The sequence below is a fragment of the Perna viridis genome, chromosome 4 (assembly GCF_037379345.1).
Source record: "Perna viridis isolate PV_CMFRI_1.1 ecotype Kerala chromosome 4, ASM3737934v1, whole genome shotgun sequence".
Taxonomy (NCBI): domain Eukaryota; kingdom Metazoa; phylum Mollusca; class Bivalvia; order Mytilida; family Mytilidae; genus Perna; species Perna viridis.
In genome coordinates this window covers 2,643,136-2,669,121 of record NC_142448.1, presented here as the reverse complement: position 1 = coordinate 2,669,121, position 25,986 = coordinate 2,643,136, and the positions used below count along the sequence as shown (strand labels likewise).

At 33.4% G+C, this 25,986-nt stretch overlaps 2 protein-coding genes across 6 annotated transcripts in view; one reads left to right on the top strand and one right to left on the bottom strand.

The window, feature by feature from the left end:
* LOC148618441 (programmed cell death protein 6-like) lies at positions 1–25,720 on the bottom strand. Of its 2 annotated transcripts, none has more exons than XM_088577372.1 (7): positions 25,616–25,720; positions 21,121–21,462; positions 13,894–14,021; positions 10,183–10,257; positions 4,696–4,770; positions 3,579–3,747; positions 1–2,977 (listed from the first exon to the last, which is right to left on the bottom strand). In XM_088577372.1, exons 1-7 carry the CDS (start codon positions 25,646–25,648, stop codon positions 2,933–2,935), a joined length of 867 nt encoding a protein of 288 aa, XP_088433498.1. In that variant the 5' UTR covers positions 25,649–25,720; the 3' UTR covers positions 1–2,932. The 2 variants fall into 2 exon arrangements, with proteins under 2 accessions (XP_088433498.1, XP_088433499.1); XM_088577373.1 differs by lacking the exon at positions 13,894–14,021 and adding an exon at positions 14,044–14,171 and having other exon boundaries at positions 25,616–25,714.
* Positions 25,721–25,787: 67 nt separating this feature from the next.
* LOC148618440 (2-oxoglutarate dehydrogenase complex component E1-like) overlaps positions 25,788–25,986 on the top strand; it is a 39,624-nt gene continuing 39,425 nt past the window's right edge. For all 4 annotated transcript variants that reach the window (XM_088577366.1, XM_088577365.1, XM_088577364.1 and 1 more), the window contains exon 1: positions 25,788–25,889. The gene's annotated coding sequence lies outside the window, so the exon portion shown is untranslated. The remainder of the gene's footprint in view (positions 25,890–25,986) is intronic.

Below are 25,986 nucleotides of genomic sequence, written 5' to 3'. Positions count from 1 at the left end.
TTATGTTTAAAATCTGTCTTTATTATATTTCATTTACATACTGATAGATAGGTAAAAAAATTATAAATAGCAATATATAAATTGAAGGAAAATCCCTTCATTCAACATGAGTACATTATGTTTTAAAATATTTTTACCTGTAATTAAAAACAAAACAAAAATCCCTTAATTTTCAAATGGCACTACATCATGATTTACATGTATACTGAATATATTGTGAAAGGTTGTATGGATAATGACATGAATGAATGAGCCGATTACACAGAATCAGTTTAATTACTAAGATATCATAAGGTATTGAATGTTATTACACAGGATCAGTTTTATCTATCACCTTAAAGTGTAAAATTCATAGGGTATTGAATGTTATAGAAGAAACTAAATGAAATCAATCACTATTCTAAGATTCACACATTCACAAACAATATACTAACTTCAAGTACATTCTAATTTTTCAACATAAAGGAATGTTATTACTTCAATTTACTTGAGCATAATCTTAATTGATAACACTAATTACAAAGAGAACCACATTCCATGTCAACATAACATCTAAAAAAGAGATACAATGTACCAAACTAAACAATGAACAGGTAGAAATAAACACTTCAAATCTCTAGGAAAGAGACTACAAAATGCTTGAAACAGGATCTATCACATCTACAATAACAAGTATTCCTGTCAAATTAAACTCTATGAAGAGCAAAGTAATACTGACCTAATGACAATCAACTGAATACCAGGAAGATTCCTGATTGTCTCTCAAGGTGTGTAATTCAAAGGGAGATAATCCATATTCAACATTAAGAATGATGAGTAAGAGTTTCTTTTTATCCATTTTGTCAACAAGAGAGATATTCATTTTAGGAAATCAAGGTCCAATAAAAAGACCATATCAAGAATTAAAACCACGAAGACAAAGTGAATCAAACCCTGATAGGAAAGCACAACATCATGTTATAAGGTGGACTAAAGTAACATAAAGTATCAAAATAAATGACAAAATTGGTACATGTACCAATAAGATATTGCATTGGTATTTGGTAATACAACATGTTATAAGCTAGACAAAAGTAAAAAAAGTAACATTGCAGTATTTTAAAAATAAATGACAAAATTGGTACCAATAGATATAACATTAATACTTGGCAATACATCATGTTTATTGAAGGTTCCATCCAACTGGTCAATATTTAGGACATTACCTTACAGATTACTTTTGCTTTTGTTAAATCATATAATGCTCCAACAGATGCACATGTGATAATTAAGGCAAATATTCTCAAGTAGCAATTCTTTATGAATAACAAATGTGGTCACAAACAAATATATAATAAATCCATATGTTTTAACATAACTTTATATACTTTTATAATATAGTAGTTATTTTGGTTTCCACAAAGTCAATGCAGGGAAACCAAACCATATATTTTTAATTAGATGTATGATTGAAATGATAAATTAACAATTATTTAATTCTTTGGGTTGGTATTCAGTCATTTACTATTTGTAAATAAAAAAAAAAACTCTACAATTGTCAACAGCACAATAGTGCCAAGCTGACCTGCAGATGAAATTATTGTACATGAATATGAATGAATAAACCTCCAAAACCGCCAACAGAAAATTGTAGATTTCATTAAAAAATGCATGTTAAAATATTTTTGTTCATGAAATTGAGTTTTTATAGAATATTTTCCCAACAATGGCTATGGGGAAACAAGCATAGGTGTTAACCATATTTGATGTGGTTTTGTTTTCAAGACACGTTATATGATAAGCAACAGACCTTTTTTGAACTTTCAAAAATCCAATTTCACTGTGACAATATTACCCTCTCCCCTGAATGATGACAAACAATATTTGCCTACATTACAACAACAGTAATGGTCTTTATCAGCGGTCTGTACTTTTTTCCTTTGATCTAGTTGACTGATATTTTTCCATCTCACATACATGCCAATATATTAAAAAATATTCATCAAACATTGCGACTAATTGTGACATCATTAGACATTCTTAAGAGTTTTGAATGAACATGACGTCACACACCAACAGTTTGTAGTTGCAATGCTAAATTTTTTGCCAAAAGTATATTAAAATGATAAAAAATAACCAATAAACAGAATAAAAGTTACTTTCAATTTTGATACTGACAATATCATGTAGAAAATCTCAACTCACACTCATGTGCTAGTCCAAATATTCCACATGATATTGTCAGTATCAAAATCGAAAGTATCTCTTATTTTATATTTATCCGTGGTTAGAGATAAAAATGATTTGACAAGAAGCAATTCATTAAATTTTTAAGCAGAAAATTCAAATGAGAGGGGGAAAATTTCTGAATGTGGCTTTAAATCTCACTCTGACACAGGCATGTAAGCAGATGTCTGTTTAATTTTTAACAAAATATCAGAAGTGGGAGATTTAATACATATGTGGAACAGGTAATTCTAATCACAATGTTTCTGCTAAGTTTCATGTTTTTTTTCAGATATAGATTTACAAACAAACATACAAACAAACATGAATAGATGTGTATTTTTCTAGATATTGACCTTAATTGTGGTTCTACTGATTAATATGCTTTAAGGAATACAAGGTGAAGTTTTTTCATACATTCCAAATATAACCACAGTCATGAAAATACAAAAAAATCCTCTAAAACATTAAAAGGCAGGTTTTTTATTTTCAGTTTATTATTGTTAGAGTTGATATTACCTAATAAAAATTGATTCCTGTGGTAAATAAAATTACAAATTAAAAAAAAATTACAATCATATAAAGGTTTGACATTGATAAAAAATACAATCACAACTTCATGATCATACAGGACAAAACTGTTTCGGAAGTATTTCTTTGACTATAATTACCAAGAATGAAGCACTACCAGGAAGTTAATTATGATCCCACAGTAAATATCACAGACTCATTTGACAGCCATGATTGTGTTGTCTAATACCATCTCCAAAAACTGAAATATAAAACAACGACTCATCTACAGTAAACTATAGACAAATATTCCAAGAAATAAGTTCAATAAGTGAATACAGAAATAGAGTAAATGGTAATGACTAATCGTGTAATAAACAGACTAAGATGGAAATGACTTATCGTGTGTAATAAACAAACTATGACGGTAAAGACTTACTGGTGTAATAAACAGACTAAGATGGTAATGACTTACTGGTGTAATAAACAGACTAATATGATAATGGCTCACCTATAACTGTAATGACTTATCGTGTGTAATAAATAAACAGACTAAAGATGGTAATGACTCATCATGTGTAATAAACAGACTATGACTGTAATGACTTATCGTGTGTAATAAACAAACTAAGATGGTAATGACTTATCGTGTGTAATAAACAGACTATCATGGTAATGACTCATCATGTGTAACAAAGAAACTGTGATGGTAATGACTCATCGTGTGCAATAAACAGACTATAATGGGAATGACTTGTCATGTGCAATAAACATACTTATCAAGTGCAAATTTGAAATTCAAAAGAAGAAATTAAAATGTATATGACATATACCACATGTTAAATTCCCTGTAATGATCTCACCTCCTCATAAGATATGTTAACAACACCTCTTTGTTGCTGATCTTTGACACGAAATTTATCTGTTAAAGTCTTCAACATAACACAAGCTTGAATAAAATCATCAAAGTTTATTGTCTGTAAACCTCTCCTGTCAAAAACTCTTATCACAGTCTGGCTAAACTGAGGTGACCTAAAATGAATAAAAAAAAAAAAAAAAAAAAAAAACTAGAATGTTTCCAAGGGGCTTCCTTGCATACCTGCAAAAAAGTGACTGAAAGTCCTTTCAACTCTAATCATGTGACATGTAACATAATTCACAAAGGCACAAAAATGCAACCCATCTTTATTTTGGTATTATTTTCTTAGAAAGTCATAGCCTAAAACAGTAGGAGTTTGATACGTCTACTTAAAGACAAAGTCCTTTAAACTGTAATCAACATAAATTAAAGATTTATCTTTTTGAAGCACTACTATCCTGATTTTAGTCTGACAAACCATGGAACTCTTTGGGGTTTCTGAAATTAGTGTAGCCAAAATTGTCAAATAGTTTGATTGGGGTTGAAGGTAAACATAATTCTTGTAGGAGTAATCCCTTTTGAGAGATGAATCACTTCCTAACTAGAACAGTGAGAGACTCTACTGAGTAATACTTCCTGTTTCCTCTCATAGCTAGGACTCTACTTCCTAAACAGAACTGTGATCATTCAACAATAATTTTCTCCTCCAATGAGAATAGAAAACTAGTCCAAATAAACTTATTTCCTGATAATGTTTCTGTAGAGTATTTACTGACAAGGATAAAGCATTTACTTGAGGATATTAAATTAGTGCATTTGATTGGTTTAAAAATCAATGATGTCACAACTTGTATTTGTTTCATAAAAATCTCAAGTTGAGATTATCCTCTAATCCTTTATCATTCATTTAAGCTATCAAATCTCTTGTAATTGAAGCTCTTAGAAAAACTCAAGGATTTGAGGAAAATCTTAATTTGAGAATTTTATTAAACTCAGGCCTGATCTCCTACTAAACTGATTTTCTTGTAATCATCTTTGTTCTAAAATACACATTAAATGTAAAAATTAAAAGTCTTGTATGTAGTCTTGATATTTGACTGATTATCATAAGTTGTACTTACAAATTATAACCAAATGTTCTAAATGCATTTCCTAATTCGTTAGCATCAATGTTACCAGATCTATCTGTATCAAACCTGTAAACGAACTCTTTGTATTAGTTGTGTAAGTTATAGTATAGATCTTTGGTTAAATCTGCAACATCATACCAAGAATAATGAAAACCAACATTTCAATATTATATGAGCTTGACACATTTTGATAAACTACAAGTGCAGTTTGTCACAGGAGCCCCCGTGTCATTTGTTAGTAGTGATTTTTTTTAGTAAATCAAATGTGTCTGTAAGACACCAATGATGCCCCCGCTCCCTAGATTAGCATAATTAAGAACATGTTTATTTTTGTATAAAGACATGATTTCCAAATTCAGAAATCCTTCCAAGACTTGTGATACTAATTGCCTGTTGGTTCAGCTCAATCCTGCCAAGACTTGCAATGACAAACTGTACTAGTACCGTAACTTGTAAAATTTGGGGATCAATTTGTGGATCAGAATTTCCTAAATATATGCATATCTATATATTGTATCCTGGCTATATAGTGTCATGAAATTCTGTTCAATAGTGTCAGACTAGTTGTGATTAGAAAGAGGACTGATGGATGGACTGACGAACACATAAAAAATGTTAATATCCCCAATAACAAATCCCTAACTTTGTTGCTTGGGGTATACTTCTGACAAAAATTGCAAAGTCCAACTATCACCCAGTTTCGTAATATTCCACAAAAATCAAAATCCTATGACCTTGCACACCATCACTATGTGTAGTAACATCCTGCAAAAAATATTTTAGATGTAGTGCAAAAACTACAGAAGGAGATAGCCGTACAAGCCATATAGCCCTATTTCTGATGAAAAAGACTAAGTATAACTATCACCAATTTCCGTAATATTTTACGAAAATCAAAATCCCTTGGCCCATGCACACCTTCATCATGTGTAGAAATATCCTGTAAAATATTTAAGATGTATTTCAAAAACTGTACAAGGAGATAGCCGAACAAGCCATGATCCATGTATTTATTTCAGAGTAAAATGACTAAGTGTAACTATCACCAATATCCATAATATTTCATGAAAATCAAAATCCTTTGGCCCTGCACACCTTCATCATGTGTAGAAATATCCTGTACAATATTTTATATGTAGTTAAAAAACTGTATTAGGAGATAGCCGGACAAGCCATGATCATGTGTAATCAGGACGGACAGACGAACAGCAGTAAATTAATACCCCCCCACCCCCCGACAGTTTGTAGTGGGGGCATAAAAATTAGAAAAACTGAGCAATCTCACTAACTCTCCACTCCTCTTTTAATAACATGTACCTTCTGACCTCCATATTGATTTGGATCAAAATCTAAAATAGGAGGTGCACAATGGGAACACGTAATAAAGGTTCTGTGAAAGTCTTATTCAATTCTATTCAGTGGTATAGTAGGAGTAACAGGTAAGAGATGGGACTTCCCTGTGTAATGGAAGGATGGACACCCCCATTGCTAAATACGCTAAATGGGGGTATAATAACAAGAGCCTCTAAAGAGCTTGAATGGCTCACCTGGATTGATAAGCAACATTCTATCTTTGTAAAAATGAACATAATTTTCTCAGATAAAAATTCGTAAAGCTCATACTTAAGGAACAATAATATCGATTTTCACTGAACTCTGCCCAGTAGTTTCTGAGGAGAAGATTTTTGAAAGAAATAGTATAAGAGCGAAAAAATGTCAAAAAGGGCAATAACTCCAACACGGGACAACAAATTAACAATGAAATATGACCACAAATAGATCTCATCATGCAAAGCACTTTTACTCTATGTCAAAATTTGGCTATACCTAATGGTTTTGGAGACATGTTCTATCTTCTGTTTTTAGTAATGGCAGCCATGTGTTTCAACAAATCAAAAATCAAAAACATTATTATGATCAATGATGCATGAAGTATTAAGGAACAATCATGCCAAGTTTCATTGAATTTTGTTCAGTAGTTCAAAGAAGATGTTTGAATAAAATGTTAATGACAATGTATGCCTGGTGATGGCAATATCTCACTACAATCAATCAATCAATAAAATTTACAGGTTCTATAAAAAATATCAAATTTTCACAAAAGAATATTGTTCAGAATATGAAATTTGGTGTTTTTACTAAAACACATATTGTCTCTTCATTAGAACTCTATGAAAGGAAGAATAACAATTTGTGCCACATAAACAAATAAAATAAAACTTGCATCTACATGTTGCCATGCTAGAAAAATCTTTAATTGTACAGGTCTATTTGTTGTTGAGTGAGGTATACCCCTACTTGTACAGGCCTATGTGTTGTTGTGCTAGGTATACCCACGACTTGTGCAGGCCTTCATGTTATCCTGCTAAGTATACCCCTACTTGTACAGGCCTGTGTGTTGTTGAGTTAGGTATACCCCTACTTGTACAGGCCTATGTGTTGTTGAGTTAGATATACCCCTACTTGTACAGGCCTATGTGTTGTAGTGCTAGGTATACCCCGACTTGCACTGGCCTACATGTTGTCCAGCTAGGTTTTCTCTCAATTGTACAAGCCTATATGTTGTCTTGCTAGGTATACCCCTACTTGTACAGGCCCACGTGTTGTAATGTTAGGTACACCCTGACTTGTACAGCCTATGTGTTGTCATACTGGAATGTACTCCAACTTGTACAGGATGTTGATAAAGGACAGTACCTAATCGGCTTTACAATGTAGGCTACATCAATAGTTAGCCACACATCAATTTGAAATTTATCCATCCATTGGGAGCAGGAATTTTTGTGACGAAAATATCCTTTATCATTTCTTATAATGAATAAAAAGGCTTTGCAGGGTGCAGCATTACATGACCACAGTGGTTGAACCCTGAACAGTTGGGGCAAGTGTGGACACAGTATTAGTTTTTGACACACTTAAGCAAAAGGACTTGCAATTCATATTGGACACAACAACTGGTTTGGACACAATATTGCACAAATCTTGAATTTCAATTAAAAAGTTTCAAAATCAGACCAAAAAGTAAAAAGTTGATTTTTTGGGTGTGGCCCCTTTGACCCCTATAACCTTAAAGATATCCAAAATCTCACTGGAAACATGCAGGCAGTGATTTTCATAAGGTATCCAATAAATTCTTTTTTTTTTCAAAACAGGACCAAGACAGCCTGAATTGCTCACCTGGTTAACCATTTGGTCATTGGAAAAACTTGAGGAATAAAACAGGATAAGTTATAATTAAATGGATTGTCCAATGCAGGAAATACTTTTAATAGCATTACCTGAACCAAAATTTTGCTAAAGGCAACAGTTTTGAATTATTTTCAAAAAATTGTCTTCCGACCCCTATGTTCCGTTTCTAGTATAGGCAGCCATATCTATTCAAAGATTAAAAATCATAAGTCATTAGCACAATATACTAAAGAATCGATAAGGTAATTTTCAATAAATGGTTTTAAAGAAGAAAATTTTCAAAGATGTACATGTGGGAAAAAAAAGAATTTTTTCAAGAGCCATAACTCCTACATCAGTAGACAAATTGTTTAAAAAATTTCAGCATTGGTCGGTCTCACGATGCTGAACAATATTACCCTACAAAAATTTTGCTAAAGTCAACTATCTTGTGTTATTTGCAAAAACTGCTTTCTGACCCCTATATTATAATTTTTAGTAATGGCGGCCATGTTTTTTAACAGATTAAAATCCCAACATTCATATTGTGCAGAAAGAAGAAGAAAAAATATGTCAACTCCCACTGAATTCTGTACTATGGCTTGAAGAAAAAGATATTCAAAGTTGCACATGCAAAAAAAATGGCAAAAAAAAATGCTTCAATGCCTTAATTCCTACATCAAATGATTAAATTTTTTGAAAATTTCAGCATTGTTCCGTCTCATGATGCTAAACAATATAACCCTGCCAGAATTTTGATAAAGGCAACAACTTTTGAGTAATTTGCAAACAACTGCCTTCTGACTCCTATGTTCATGTTTTTCATGGATCAAAAATCCCAACAGTCATTTTGTGTGGGGAAACCCTAAGAAACAATTATGCCAACTTTCATTGAATTTGTAACATGGTTTTTGAGAAGAAGATTTTCAAAGTTGTATATGCAAAAAATACCAAAAAAGCTGTTTCAGGGGCCATAACTCCTACATCAGTTGACAAATTGTTTCGAAAATTTTGGCATAGGTACATCTCTTGATGCTGAACAATATTACTCTCCGCCAGAATTTTGCAAAAGGCAGCCTTTTTGCCTTCAGACCCCTATGTTTTTTTTTAGTTACAGCGGCCATGTTTTTTAATGGATCATAAATCCTAAAGGTCAATTTGTGCACAATGTCAAGTTTACAGCCTGTCTGTCTAGCTGATACAGAGGACAAGATTTTTGAAATTTTTTCCGCGACAAAGACAGGTGCCAAGTGATGGCATAAGATCATATGGCCAGAGGAAATTGTTTTTTTGAGGTGTGGCCCCTTTGACCCCTTATAACTCAAAAACCGTAAGAGGTATCTGAAATCTATTTGAAAAACACAGGCACGGATTTTCAGAAAAATCCAATAAAAAAATTTTGAAATAGGACCAACAATAAATAAAAATTAAGTTATTGTCTAGACTTCAGGAAAATGCATGTTTCTGGCCCCTTTTTTGGCCCTTGATTTCTAAATTTTAAGTTTTCATCCTTGAAATCAATCGTTGTATGACCATTGTGGTATAGAATATTGTGGAACAGTAGTATAGACATTCCTAAACTTTAACTCTAGCTATATACAGTGGAAATACTATTGTTCGTGGGGTACAAATTTTTATGCTTTTCATGGGTAGGCCGAACCACAATATTTGATTTCCAACGAATGCAAACTTCCATTGATGGGTTACTGAAAACCTCAAAACCAGAAATTCAATAATCCACAAACTCATGTTTCTTCCTTAAGCCAGGGAAATTGGTATCCACAAATTGAAGTGTTTTCACAGTAGTTGAATTCTATGAAATAGTTGTTTTAGGCCACTTTTTGGCTCCAAAATACTAAAACGGTTGGGGTTATCAACCCCAAAATCATTACAAACCTTCCTTTTGTGGTTTGGAACCTTGTTACAACATTTTACCAAGATCAACCAACCAATGCTCAAATTATGGCATGAAAACCAAGTGTCTACAGGCTACAAGGATGAAACAGACGACAGTGCCATACAAATATATAAAAATGGCAGAGAACTATGAAACAAGAAATTGGTAGCAGACAGAACTGAAAATTGCTTACAACATATGCCCCATTTATATAAAGCCACACACCAAATTTTGAAATCCATCCATATACTGGGAGCCAAGATAATTGCCATTAAATCCTGATGGACGGAATAACAGACAGACAAGGAGATTCCAGTATACCATCCACTCATTGAGAGGGGATAAAATCTGAATGTAGGCAATGATGACATACCAAGTTTGTCTTCCTTGATAGAGATATATGAATAACATACCTTTCAAAACATCCTCTCCAATCCTGCACATACTTCCACAATGCTGCAAACTCACTGATATCTATTGTACCATCCCTAAAAATGAAAAACAAATTCATTTTGCTAAATAAACAAATAATTTACAGAGCATTTCATCACATCAGTGTCTTAAAATCTTAAACAATATCTGAAACCCTTTGAATGAATTCAGTGCATCCAAAGTCATCAAACAGAAATATTAAAATCAACTATAATGAATAAAGGTTGAACAAAATGAACCATTAATGCCTTTAGTGGCCAGTGAAAATGCTTAGTTAGACTTAAATCTTTCTAAAGTTTCAGAACAAATTATCTAAGATAAGTTGATAACGATGAATAAAGTAACAAAATAAATAAAAGCCAACGATTACATTTCCTTTTGGTCAGATGAGCCATTATAGATAATATGAAATGTTAATAAAGAACACAATACTGTATAGATAACAACTGACTGAACAAGTCTTTCTAGATATAAGCTTAATAGGTACCTTCAGTCATCCATTCTTAAAGTAAAAGTACCAGTTGTAAATGTATATTTCTTAATATGACTGCAGGTTTGTAAGTACTTTCATATGTAATGATAACTTTAACATAAGTTTGCACATGTTGTTGTGCTAACCCCCATTTGCACAGAAGTTGAAATTTGACAGCACCCAAAACCACTTCTAACGTATGCTCCATCTATATAAAGCCACACATCAAAGTTGAAACCAATAAAACAATTGGGAGTCAAGGTATCTGTGAGGAAATCAGTCCATATAGCAAAAAAATGTTCAACAAAACAGGAAGTTGTGGACAGTACAACAAGAGGCTCCAAGGAGCCTGAATCGCTTACCTGGTTCCATTTTGCCTTTCAAGGGCAATAAATTAAACAAGAAGTTGTCCAACAGTTTTGACTCGAGAAAACTTCGACAGGACTTATTATAAGGATCATTTCAGTAAATGAAAGTCTAAATCTATCATAGTTTTCAAGACATTGGCTGAAAACTGAAAAAAAAAAAAAAACACTGTCATTTTCCCCTGTCAAGGGCAATAACTCTTAGAAGAAGGCGTCTGACAAATTTTATGCCTGAAGACTTTTGTAGTCCTAAAAATAAGGATCATTTCAGCTACTGAATTTGGCTAAACCTAACCGTTTTGGAGATATATGCAAAAAACTACTGTCTGACCCCTATGTTCTATTTTTAGTAACAGTGGCCATGTTTTTTGACGGATCAAAAAAACCCACTTCAATTCTATGCAGGATACCCTAAAAAATGCTTATACCGAGTTTTGTTTCAATTGGTAAAATAGTGTCAGAGGAATAAGATTTTTTAAAGAAATAACATTAAAAATAGCAAAAAAATGTCGAAAAAGGACAATAACTCCAACATGGCTTAATAGATTAAAATGAAAATTTGACCGCAGATAGATCTCATCATGCTGAACACTTTTACCCCTTTCAGAATGAACTAAACATAACCATTTTTGAGATATATGCAAAAAATTATTGTCTGACCCCTATGTTCTATTTTTAGTAACGGCAGCCATGTTTTTTGACAGATCAAAAATCCCCACACCAGTTCTATGCAGAATACCCCAACGAACATTCATACCAAGTTTGGTTCCAATTGGTCAAGTAGTGTCAGAGCAGAAGATTTTTGAAAGAAATAACAATAAAAATAGCAAAAAAACGTCGAAAAAGGGCAATAACTCCAACAGATTACAATGAAAATTTGACTGCAGATAGATCTCATTATGCTAAACACTTTTACCTGGTCAGGATTGAGCTTTATCTAACCATTTTGGAGATATATGCGAAAAACTATTGTCTGACCCCTATGTTTTATTTCTTGTAACGGCGGCCATGTTTTTCGATGGATCAAAAATCCCCATATCAGTTCTATGCAGGATACCCCAAGGAACATTCATACCAAGTTTGGTTTCAATTGGTCAAGTAGTTTCAGTGGATGACAACGACGACAGACACCAAGTGATGGCAATAGCTCACATGGCCTTTGGACAGGTGAGCTAAAAATCACTTATAATTCATTCCCCCTTGTATAAAGTCACACACCAAATTTGAAATCAATTAATCCATTGGGAGCAAAGATAAATGTGACAAAATTTGGATGGAATGACGGGTGGACAAGGTGTTTCCAATATACCACCTACTCGTTGAGGGGGGAGGGGAAGTATAATATAGAGGCTCTAGTTACAAGGAATCACTCTCATTGAGAAAAAAAGGATTCAAATCAAACTGGTACACCAGTACTAACTCTAAATGTTATCCTTACAGAAAGTGGAAGACTTTGCCATACAAGAAGTATAAAAGGTAAATTAAGGGAATAGAGTTGGCTCCACCTTGATAGTATGACTATGACCTGATTAACTGCCTCTTAACTGGACTTAGAATTTCAGCGTGATTTATAACATCAGAAATTTTTTTTTATGAAACCAAGGTCAGACTGCATAAAATAATCTCAATGGGAAGATTTCCTGAAATTCTTGAGTTGAATTGCCCGGTGAGGGTCCGGATGTCAAAAGAATAGGCCCACAGCAGCACTAAGCTTGTTGTAAAAGGCAACTAAATAGTGCTTAGAACCCTGGCCGGGGCCTAGGGCACTCTGCCCACAGAGCAACAGGGTTGTGTGCCAGAGGTGGTGGAATGGGGTTGCCTTGGCATGTTACATGTGGGGTCGTCAGGCCATAATATGGAAAACCTGACCATGTTGTGTTGGGAAAGATACCACGTTCCTTACATGTTAAAGAACCCTTCTGTGGTGTTCTCTCGGAGTAGGAACCATAGGGCTTTGCCACAGGAGGTTGAATTGTCCGACCCTACCACCTCTCCAAATTTCCAGTGGCAATCAAAATTTGTCAACCCCATTATCCTTGTGTCCCATCCCATTTTTCATTTCATCATCATTTCATGTTCATCGTCTGAATATAGCAGATATATTGCTGCTCGGGTGTTAAACCCTAACAATCAATCAATCAATCAATCTATCTTCAATTTAAAGGAATCTCTGTTAGTGGAATTTCAGTGGAGGAAGATAAATGAAAATCTTGATTTGAGATTGTTTTCAAAAACTGTTCCAAGGAGACTAATGCTGCACTGTTAGTACTATTTTGGTAGTTAGCTAACATGTACTATGAGGTAAAGCAATAGCTGTTTCAACAAGTTAGCTTCAAATATTTTTCACTAGTGTAGATTTTTCATTCTTTAAATATCTTGTAAAAAAACAGACAGAACACTGCAAAACTAAGAAATATAGATTAATGAGTAATGATAAAATAGTGTTTTCAGCATTGACTATAATATATATATGGGCAATTCTAGTCAATTCTGACTAAAATAAAAAGAGGTTACCATTTTGAAAAAATCCATCATAATATAAATTTTCTATTTATAAAAAATGATTATCATAAGGAGAATGATAATTAAAACCCCAGATAATCTTAATATACAGAAACAAATAATACAGTTGATCAAAGGGGGTTCTTTCTTAGGTTAATACTAAAATAGTAATTAAAGGACATGACAAATCATGTAACTATATATATATATATACAGCAAAGGATCCTTAAAATCATTCTCTGATGGCTATCCTGATATTCTTAAATGAATTATGAGTGCTTTGGGGAAATTTTGTTACAAATCTACACTAAGGCATGCTATACATTTTGTACAAGCCATAACAAGGGTCTTACTTGCTTTTATCAAACATCCCAACCATTAGACGACAAGTTTCTTCATTAAAAGGTGTCATGTTTCCATTCATTAGGGCTTGGCGTAATTCTATTGCTGTTATTTTACCCGACCGATCTTGATCAACTGCCTGTAATAAGAGGATATCTTACTTGTTAGTATCAAACATTCCTATCATTAGTCGACAAGTTTCTGGATTAAATGGAGAGAAATTGCCATTTAGTAATGCAAGTTGTAACTCTGTGGCTGAAATTTTACCAGATCCATCTTGATCAACTGCCTGAAAATGGAAGAATCTTGAAAACTGCATATATTATAGTTATAATAATCTCTTTCTACATACAATGGATACATAAGTAACTTTATTCAGCATTAAACCTTCCCTTTCATTTTTCATAACAAAACAGTAAACAAAGTATGGCATCCTTTTACAATACTGCTCGCTTAAGGATACTGACTCAGTAACCATATGGTCAAAGTATGGCATCCTCTTACAATACTGCGCACTAAAGGACACCCCTCCTAGTAACCATATGGTCAAAGTATGGCATCCTCTTACAATACTGCTCACTAAAGGATATCCCTCCTAGTAACCATATGGTCAAAGTATGGCATCCTCTTACAATACTGCTCACTAAAGGATGCCACACCTTGTAACCATATGGTCAAAGTATGGCATCCTCTTACAATACTGATCACTAAAGGATACCCCACCCAAGTAACCATATGGTCAAAGTATGGCATCCTCTTACAATACTGCTCACTAAAGGATGCCACATCCCAGTAACCATATGGTCAAAGTATGGCATCCTCTTACAATACTGCTCACTAAAGGATACCCCACCTAGTAACCATATGGTTGAAGTATGGCATCCTCTTACAATACTGCTCACTAAAGGATGCCACACTCCAGTAACCATATGGTCAAAGTATGGCATCCTCTTACATACTGTTCACTAAAGGATACCCCACTCAGTTACCACAAGGTCAAAGTATGGCATCCTCTTATATAACTGCTTGCTTAAGGTAATGACTCGGTAACCATATGGTCAAAGTATGACATTCTCTTACAATACTGCTCACTAAAGGATAACCCTCTTAGTAACCATATGGTCCAAGTATGGCATCCTCTTACAATACTGCTCACTAAAGGATATCCCTCCTAGTAACCATATGCTCGAAGTATGGCATCCTCTTACAATGCTGCTCACTAAAGGTTACAGACCACCAATTCAACCAATGAGCATTTGGAACGTACGCAAAAATAGTCCTACGCAGAAATTACCCCTGTTCCTCATAGTGCTGTGAAAAAAGTTCTCATCTTATTTAAAAAAATTAAACAGTTTCTGACAGGAAAAACATTTCTGTACATTTTATAGGTGCATTTTGCTTCTTGTGATGTGAAGCCTAATCTCCATAATGATTTTTAAATATACCCTTATCTTGTGAAAACACTGGGATTTCCCATGCTATTTATAGACCCTTCACTTCCGGTGACCAGTACTGCACTGCAAGTCTGCTAACCCCACATGCCATTCTGAGGATTGTGAGCTGACATATGTAGAATCATGCTGATATATAGTCCTCTGCAGGTTAAAGTTAAGGTAGAGTCCAGAGAAGTCATTGAATATTGTGAAATTAGCATAGAAGCCTATGGAAAGTGGAATTAGTGGTTTTTAGCCTTAAGAAGAAGCTATGGCAAAATGAAAAGTTTCTTGAAATAGTTTTAAACTACTTGAAGATCTTGTTAACTTTGCCATGAGAGGAATACACTACAAAAATCCTTTAAAATATGCATTTTTTTAAGTTATAGGTCCAAATTATGGAAAATTGGTCTTTTTGGCTGATTTTTATGTCCTATCTTGTAAAAAGTGTAGAAAATTTAGTAAAAATATCAAATATTAAACTTTGAGGGCTATATTTACCTAAATATGGTGGTAATAAGCACTTGAAATCAAGTTTTGTGTAGATTTGAGCAAAAATTAGGTTAGAAATGAGGAAAAACTCACTTTCATTACTGCGGTTAAGGCCATATCAGCATTCCCCTATGGCAACATGGAAAATCCATTATTGAGTACTTTTTTTGCTTTAGGTGCCCTTTACTGGTCATGTTTTAATGTGAAAACACTGTATTTACAAATTTAAAGCCAAATATATCACCTTTTGTGAAAATTTAAAGATTTAGGATTTTTGACATGTGATCAAGAAAAAGGGGGAGGCATGTCAGAAATAATTTTTTTAAAATAGACCAATTTCTCAGAAAATGATTACTTTTAAAACTATTTCTTCATTAATATTGTTAAAAAACAAGTTGTGATTGATATTTTTTATTTGAAAAGTCAGAAAAAGTTCTTTGCAAATATTTAATGCATTTAAGTATGGTAGAATATTGTCACTTTTTTGCTCGCACAACTTGGTTACCCTATATTTAAAAATCAAATATTTAAAAAAGTGCTTGTCACATTTCACTGAAACTTTGCAAATGCATTCAGTATGTGTGTAGGAAGATACCTGTATAGTTATTTATTTTTTCTAAGACAAAAAGTGACTGTTTAGGTTACAGACCACCAATTCAACCAATGAGCATTTGGAACGTACGCAAAAATAGTCCTACGCAGAAATTACCCCTGTTCCTCATAGTGCTGTGAAAAAAGTTCTCATCTTATTTAAAAAAATTAAACAGTTTCTGACAGGAAAAACATTTCTGTACATTTTATAGGTGCATTTTGCTTCTTGTGATGTGAAGCCTAATCTCCATAATGATTTTTAAATATACCCTTATCTTGTGAAAACACTGGGATTTCCCATGCTATTTATAGACCCTTCACTTCCGGTGACCAGTACTGCACTGCAAGTCTGCTAACCCCACATGCCATTCTGAGGATTGTGAGCTGACATATGTAGAATCATGCTGATATATAGTCCTCTGCAGGTTAAAGTTAAGGTAGAGTCCAGAAAAGTCATTGAATATTGTGAAATTAGCATAGAAGCCTATGGAAAGTGGAATTAGTGGTTTTTAGCCTAAAGGACGCCACACCTAGTAACCATATGGTCAAAGTCATCCTCTTATAATACTGCTCACTAAAGGATACCCCTCCTAGTAACCATATGGTCAAAATATACTGCTAATAAAGTGTTCATTCCTATATAAAACCTCTGCCAAAGTGGCTGCGGTATGTACTTGCAGAGAAAAGTAGCAAAAGAGCTGTTGATGTTTGAATGAATGGACAGACAACATGGACCCTAAAATGCAGGGTTATGAAAAAATTAATATAATTTCAGATATTTCAAAAGACCAGGATGTTATGGAATAAAAATTTGAGGCCAAAATTGACATCGTTTGTTTGTCCATTCTCTACGTATCAAGAAAATAGGCAAATCTTCAAAAATTTTATACTCAACTTTGAGCAAGCATTTTTTCATACCCTTCAAAGAAATGTAAACATAAATATTATATGTTAATTTTTTGGGGGTTCTGAATGGGAAAACAAAATTATTTACCTATCCCGGTAATTATCTACTATGGGAGTCAGGAAAGGGCAAACAAGATGTAATTTGTTCCAGACACATTGCAGGTTTGAGAAAAATATGTGCTATTTGTGGTGAAAATCTACAGATTGCAGTTGATTCTGGACTGTTTTTAAGTATATAACAGACAGACGATGGGAAAATATCCCAATTACAACCGTTGATTAGGGAATAAAGAATGCCCAGGGATGATTTCACAAGGTCAACAAGCAAAGCAGAAATTGGCAAAGTCAGAAGTAAATATACAGATTTAAAATAGCGGAAAGCTAAAAAGCAAAAAAAAAAAATAAAAACAAAAACATCCCTGTAAAAGGGAACCTACCATGAATAGTAGTTAACTATCAGAAATCAAAGACTGAAGTCTTCAGTTGCTAATATTCTATGCCACTGATTTTGGATTGCTTTCAACATCCAGGCAAATTCAATGCTCTACTTAACATCAATGATTTTCTCAATGTATGGATTTGGTTCAGAATTAAAAAAAATAACAAGTTTTAGTAAGCTGAAACTTGAATAATTTATTTCGATTGATGATACACTTTCATGTTCTTTTCCATTTCACATTTTTTACATATTGTACATTTGTACATTACTAGCAAAATAAGTGTATTCCTCTTTGAAAATAATTTATACTTGACATTTAAGAACATTTCAAAGCTTATGTCAATTTTAAAAGCTCATTAGAGCTTGTATTGTGATGTTTTATATGTACCGACTATACTTTTGAACTTTGTACTTTGTCTTTGCGATTTAAAAACAAGAAATTTACAACAACAAAAAAAAACACTAATATAAATAAACATTTTACCAAAGTTTTATGGACATTGCTGCAAGTGTTTTTGAGTTATAGTCTGAAATCTTAAAATCATTCCAATTTTGTACCAATAAAGTCCTGTTACTCTATAAAATGTTTTGCAGGGCTAAGTTTGATCTGACTGCAGAGGTTGAATAATTTGGGGTAAGTATAAACACATCTTACAAAGCTGACACAGCTTTGAATTTAAATTACTATTAGATGTTTGACACAGGATAAGAATTTGACCAGATTCCAAATTTGGCTCCTCAGTCCTAAATAGTTACAGTCAAAACATCCAAAATCAATGTAAACGTTTTTTTAGGTATGGTACCTTGTGGTACAATATCAAAGCAACCCATTAACTGAAGTTATTATCCAGAAGCAAATAAAAAATTCTTGTTTTGGTCCCTTATTCTTACTTGGCACAAGCCACAACCCCAAAATCAATCCAAATTCCTTTGGTGATATGGAATCTTAAAATACCATTTCATAGAGAACATTTACTTTTACTTAAGTTATTGTCCAGACATCTGAAAAATGCTTGTTTCTGGTCTCTTTTTGGCCCCAATTCCTACAAGGTTCAAGTTTTAACCCCTGTAGAAATCCCAACCGTCCTTTTGTGGTATGGCACTTTGTAATACAATTTCAGTGTCCAAAGAGATCCATTCAATAAGTCAAATTATTGTCAGACTACTGACACAGCTTCCTGCACACCATTTTCAGACCTTCACCTTGAATATGACTACAGTTGTCATCTCAGTACAAAAATATGTAACAAACGAGACGACTTTGATTTTAAAGTTATAAATTTCCCTTACTTGTGCAGTAATATAGCAGCTAGCCCTACAAATGGTATTTATATTCTCAGTTAAAGTATGTCAGAGCAAGTAGCGACTATTTTAACTTCTTAAGACGACACTGTTGCCAATATCAATATATTATTGAAAAATAAAAGAAATTTTAGATGATGGATTTCCATAATGTCTACAAATTCAGAATCTGTAGTTTTTACTTGTATATTATTATTATTTCATCTTGAACCATGCTATGACGTTAACATTTTATAAACCTTGTCATATAGGGCAAATTGATGAAAATAGAAATCTATTACTTTTTTATGCATGTTAAAATATGAAAACAATTTAGTTGTCCTCAGGGCTTTTTCTTGTTTGATAGGTTTACTTGTCCCGGGCAGTAGGTCAACCTTTAACCTCATTCTCTGTGAAATTGATGTACAGAAAGTTAAAAACTCATGATTAGGAATTACATCATGTTATTGTAATTAGTTCTTTATATTTTCACTTATCTATTGTTCATATCTTCTGTACGGTTTTTGACTACTGGTATTACAGATTTTGACTGGTGGCAATTTGATGCTGCCCATTTGTGTTGGAATATATTGGAAATTAATGAACCTAATGAAAGCAGGATGTTAAATGTGCTATAAAACCGAGTTTAACCCACCTTTCATTATAATGCCTGTACCAAGTCAAGACCATTGCGGTGGTTTTCTAACTTTTTCTTTTTTTTCCCATATTGCTATTTGTTATATGGACTTTCCTTTAGACTACTGCCTAGATTTTATCAGTTCAGTACATTTGTAATAACCCTTTGTCATGACATTGCTGTTTTTACTATAGTTATGTAGTCAAGTACTTCTCCATCTAAGAATCAGGCAAAACATGTATAGGGTGTGGCACATGAAGGAAAAAAAACACTGAGATTTTATTGCATTTACCAAGTTTTAATACCTGATAACCTCCAGAAATAACCATCAAAATGTTTGTAAAATTTGCCTTTTTAAGATATTGATAGGTCAAATTTAGTTGAAATGCACTATGAAAAAATGGCAGGAAAATTTTCAAGCACTTTTTCTTGATATAAGCAGTCAAAAAATATCTATGTCACAGATGATTTGGGATAAATTCAAATAGCTTTTCAGGTGATTTCCAGATTTATTGAATATATTTGAGAATTAACATGTGCCACACATAGCATGATTCTTACACAGAGAGGTACATACAATGCTTGCTTTTGACCCCTTAATCATAGAAGGTTTTTTTTTTTTAAAAAAAATGGTATAAGGCATTTAACCTATTACAATATTAATACATTGTAAATGACTAGGTTCAGGATATCCCAGAAAACTGATCTTTTGTGAATTCAAATAAGGCTTTCCCTTTGTACCTCAATGTGAACCAATTTTAACACCAGGGATTTTTTTATAAACAAAACATCTAGGAATTCAACTTGTTTGCAATCAAATGTTGAATTTTGGACAATTTGGACCAACTTGAAAACAGGACCTATAAAAAAAATTTATCTAATAACGTGTTAATTACAATGACCATTGAAATTGTGGTCAAGAAATAGGATATTGGTGAAGAGTTTTATAAACTGTTTTTTTTTTTTTGCCTCCTTTTGGTCCTTATTCTAAAACAGTTAGGGCCATAACCCCAATAATCAATCCCAAAATTTCCTTTTAAGGTATGGACGCTAGAGGTAAAATTTTATTTGTCAATCTACTAATACTTCGCTGAATTTATTGCATGAACATTATGTGTTGATCAACTATTGTGAAGACAACAGTACCATACCATTATATGACAACACAGATTTTTTGTCTCATTATCAAAACACATAAAAAAAATCATAATGGTTAATCAATAAATTCCGTTTTTGAAAATAGCAGTAAAAATACAGCAGTATGAAGCAGTACAAATACATCAACCTTATAAGGCCTGGTGCCAACACTGGTATTCACTATGCTTGTGATTATCTAATCCTAATATTTAAAAAAGTTCTCTGGTTTCTGTTTGAATTTAAGCAACTTGTTAACAGCAATGTTTAATCCCTTCACGTATGTCAAACCTAACAAGACATGTATAATCACCCAAAACAATACCTGAAACCAGTTCCACAAGTCTTGACTAACTCCAGGAGGAGGTGCAGGTGCACCATATCCCCCAGGTGGACCATATCCACCACCCCCACCATATCCTCCTTGCTGATATCCACCTGGTGGTTGATTTTGACTGTAAGATTGGGGTGGTGCATGTTGCATTTGTCCTGGTTGTCCATATGTAGAAGGAGGAGGTTGTTGATAACCTTGCTGATACCCTTGTTGTGGAGGGGGATTTCCATAGCCACCATACAACTGTCCACGATTAGGTGGGGGAGCTTGAGCAGGGGGTCCTTGTCCTGGTGGTGGACCCTGGTTATAGGGAGGTGGGGCACTATATCCACCCTACAAAGAATATTTGATAATTGTTTCTACTAATACATGTTTACAAAAGTAGTGGAAAAAAAACTTAGGAAATAATTTATGGAAGCCTGATTATAAAATAACACATAAAATACACAAATCCTACTAATTTCTGATATATTTACTAAAAAAAATACAATTCACAAATGTAATTGTAGCCAAAATACGGCTAAGCATTAATTTTAAAATATTAAAAAATACAAGTACATTTTTGTATATTAAAGACATCAAAATACAATGACCATGCAAGAATGATATTAGGGTCATTAGCATGTAATTGTCAATTTAAAAGAAAACAGGAGAAAAAGGATAAGAATCTGGATAGGCAAGTCTAAATAGATGACTTTTCACATTCTTTTAGAAAACATGACTGAGATTTCTCGTTCCTCAACACACCAGGTTGACTATTACAAAGTATGGCCACTGCCTTATCAAAATGTCTATCTTAGTACTTTATAGTTCTAACATGAGGCAGTTCAATCAGTGCACTGTACTCTGGTCAAAAAGAATGTGTCAGTATATAGTAGCCAACTAGTTCTTTTTAATAGATGGGTGCACTGTCATGAAGTGATTTAAAACAAGCATTAGAATCTTATATTGACACAAATAATGGTCTGGCAGCCAATGGTGAGAACTGAGTGTCAGAGTCATCATTGACACCAATAATGTTCTGGCAGCCAATGGAGAGAAAAGAGTGTCATCATGTTTCTTGGTTCTTGATATCAATACCGCTGAGGTATTCTCATATCTTTGTAACTTGTTGATAAGATTGGTAGGTAGACAATACAGAATGGCATTTCCATAGTCTAATTGGGATGTTATTAATGATTGAACTAAGGTCTTACAAGCATCATCAGTAATGTAGTTGCTGATACATCCAATGTTCCTGATCCAATGAAAGCATGATTTAGAGATGGAACCAACTTGCTTATCCATTCTAAGTGTTTTATTGATTTCTTACAAATGAAGAATTGCTGACAACAGTTCCATCAAAAAAAAAGCTGATAATCAGAGAAATCTTTGACCCAATGTTTGGGTTTGACCAGAATTAACTTGGTTTTATCTTGATTTACTTTTAGAAGATTCAATCTCATCCATTCACTAATATCAGATAGACACGCTTTCATGTGATTTGATATGTCATGCCATTGCTTTCTAGCTTCAACGACTAGGTATACCTGTGTATCATCTGCTTGTAATCTAAGTTTTGTTGTTGACATTTCCACCAATCGGTTTTGAAAAAAGACAGAACAGTCAAGGACCTAGCACAAATCCTACAGAACCCTGTATTACAGATAAATAACATTAGAATAAATGTTTCCAAAAGGAATATGCTGATATTTATTAGTTAAATATGTCTTAATCCAGGCTAGCACAGGACTGTTTATTCCATAGGAATACAACTGTAACAACTCTGTAAGCAAACTGAAGAAACACCAACTGACAAAGATGTAGGGAAGGAACTGTAAAAGGAAACAAGAAGGCTTATGGCCAAAAATATTTTCAAGAGGCTGAAAAAGACAATTATATACCATAAACATTCCCAAATGAAATTTAAAAACAACAAGTGCACCTTGTTCAAGCCTGCTTTTTTTAAAAAGTGGACGCTAAATGGCCTCCTTCAACGCTTCAGGAATAACTTGTTCAATGAATAAGGCATTCACAATCCCTGTTATAAAGTGGACAATGCTGTCTAGACAAGATTTTGAAAGAAGCATCCGTATTGGGTCTAATTCACAAGATTTTGATGAAGCTTACTGAACTATCTTATGAGTTTTGTTGGTTGAAGCAGGAGTGAAATTTGTCAAAGGAGTTCCTTCAAATTTGATAACAGTTCAAAAAACATCACAATTGTCACCATCAACAGTTGCAGAAAGATTGTATCGTATCTTTTTGATTTTGATTTTTCCATTGAAGAAATCACAAAAGGTATCTGACAGTTGTTTTTCACTTTTGTGAGATGGTAGTATTATTTCACGTTTGTTGCCCATTAGAACAGAGGTGAGTCTGTAAAGTTGTTTCTGGTCACCACCAGCTTCAGCTATTTTGTTAGCATAGAAATCTGTGTTATATTTAAGCAAAAGAAGATTTCTGCATTGTTCTTGATAAATCTCTTTATGGTAAGGGATCTAAGGTTTCATCCTTTGTAAGGTGTAACATATTCTCTTGTTACAATTAGCATCTAGCCTTTCAATTCCCAGTCATACATGTACACGACACCATATCCTGCATTTCAAAAGCTTCCTACTTTTCTAATTTGGCTTGTTATCCTGAAATGTAGTGATGCCCCTACTTGGCAAAGATAATAGATAACTTTCACATTCACTTCCATTCCAGAAACATTCTTCAATTATATCAAGGTCAATTGTGGTCAACAGGTGTAAGATTGAATGACACTGCAATGGTAGCCAAGGGAACAGAAACTTGACTTGATTACTGCCAGGATTTTTTTAAATGATACATATATTATCAAATCATTTCAGTTATTTCAGTAAGCAGAGGACGCTTACCCTACCGGTACACCTGGTCCATGCTCCCAGTTTTTAGTGGAGTCTGAGTTGCTCATTTGCTTTTGTTACTTTGTATGTATGATTTTAGTTACTTTATGTTCTTTGTTGTGTATGTCTGTTTTCCATGTCTGGTCTTTGTCCCTGGATTGCATTCTTTTGATTACCGCTATAACATTGGTTCCCTTGATTACTCTTTTAATGTTTGAAGACATATTTCCACATAACTTCACTGTACTTGTAGCCTTCGAATCTGATATCTTCAATTGTCTAGTATAAAACTGTAAAGTTTCCACCAGTGGACAACATGCGGATAACCAGTTTTATAGGTTCTATATTAGTCTATTCGAACCATCAAATGGAGACAGTATTGAAGCAGGGAGTGTATATTGGAGGAAAAAGTCACTTGTTATAATCTATATAGAACACTGCTTTTGCTATTTGGCTGTTTATTAGCCAATTTTCTCATATTTCTCTGTTGGAAAGAGGGTAACTTTGCTAAGGGTGTTTGTAAAAACCACTGGATGTATTTTGATAAGTGATGTCCCAAATTAAAGATAAGAGATTGGAGAATGACAACATGCATTTTCTTATTCATTTCAATAATAGGAATATAGATATTTTCCCTTTCCAAATTAGGTCTCCTTATACAAATAAGTAAAAAATTCACTTTTTAAAGGTTCATAAAGTATGATTATACGAACTATACCCCAGTAAGCTGTTAATCATTTTGTCGTGCTGTTTGTTTAACCATATGAATTTACTACCAGTTATGAGTAAAAAAACTTGTTTATAATGATATATTTTTTATTACATAATAATGAGTTTGAAGAAATTAACTGTTAGATTAGAAAGAATAATCAAGGGAACTAGGTTCTAGTGGTAATCAAAAGAATGTAATCCAGGGACAAAGACCAGACCTGGAAAACAGACATACGCAACAAAGAACAAAAAGTAACTAACATAATATATACAAAGTAACAAAAGCAAATGAGCAACTCAGACTCCACTAGAAGTTGACCAATTTCATTTATTTTCCCTGTGATAAATAATAAGTAATTACTGACTTTTACAGGTAAATTTTGACATTTTTATTAGAATTTTAGTGTTTTGAGAACACATCCTTCCTCTGTATTTACATCATAACTTTGACATAATATTATCAGTTAATCCATTTTGTAACATATATAAAATCCTAAATAATTTCTCTTTTCCCCTCCCCCCATATGTACATGTGTATACGTCAAATGTAAATCTTATAGGCTTTAAGTTTAATCAGTATGAAGACTGGGGAGGGAGGCACAGTTATTTTTACACATTAAATATACTTTGTTAAGAATGATCAGTCCCTGCACACAATAAAGTCCCTGATTGAAAGTACATGTCATTTACATCTGTACTTGAATACAAATTTCTGCCTGAAATGTTTTAACAGAGAGTTTGGTGCACAATGATACAATAAGTCACATTGTATATACTTAACGTGAGGCGATAGAAGTCATGGACTTATCTACAGTCGCAACGTGAAAGGTGTACAGGAGAAGACTGGTAGGTTTGACTGTTTGAGTCACAATACCATAAATCCTCCTATTTTGTGTTCCATTATATCGTTTTATAAGATATCTTACATATTGTTGAGGAGGTTGTCCTCCCCAAGACATTTTGGAAAAAATGAAGGCTTTGGTTTTCGCTTCCCTTCGATAGACGTTGGAACTCTGGTAGTTAGTCAAATCCGCAATATTTGTAATATCCTTGGTCATTGGTTAAAATAAATCTTTTTGTCCAATCGGATGGATTGTTGCTCTTTCGTGACGTCATTTTCGGTTTCCCCTCCGAAGACAAGTTGCGAAATTATTTTGCCATTGGAAAGGTCACTTGTATAGAAAATTTATAGATAGAAAGGTAAAATTCGCGACAAAATGCTATTAAACATAATTTCATTTTTTATTATTTTAGTGTGGCTTTTTTTATTTGCTTTAATGATCTTATTTGATATATT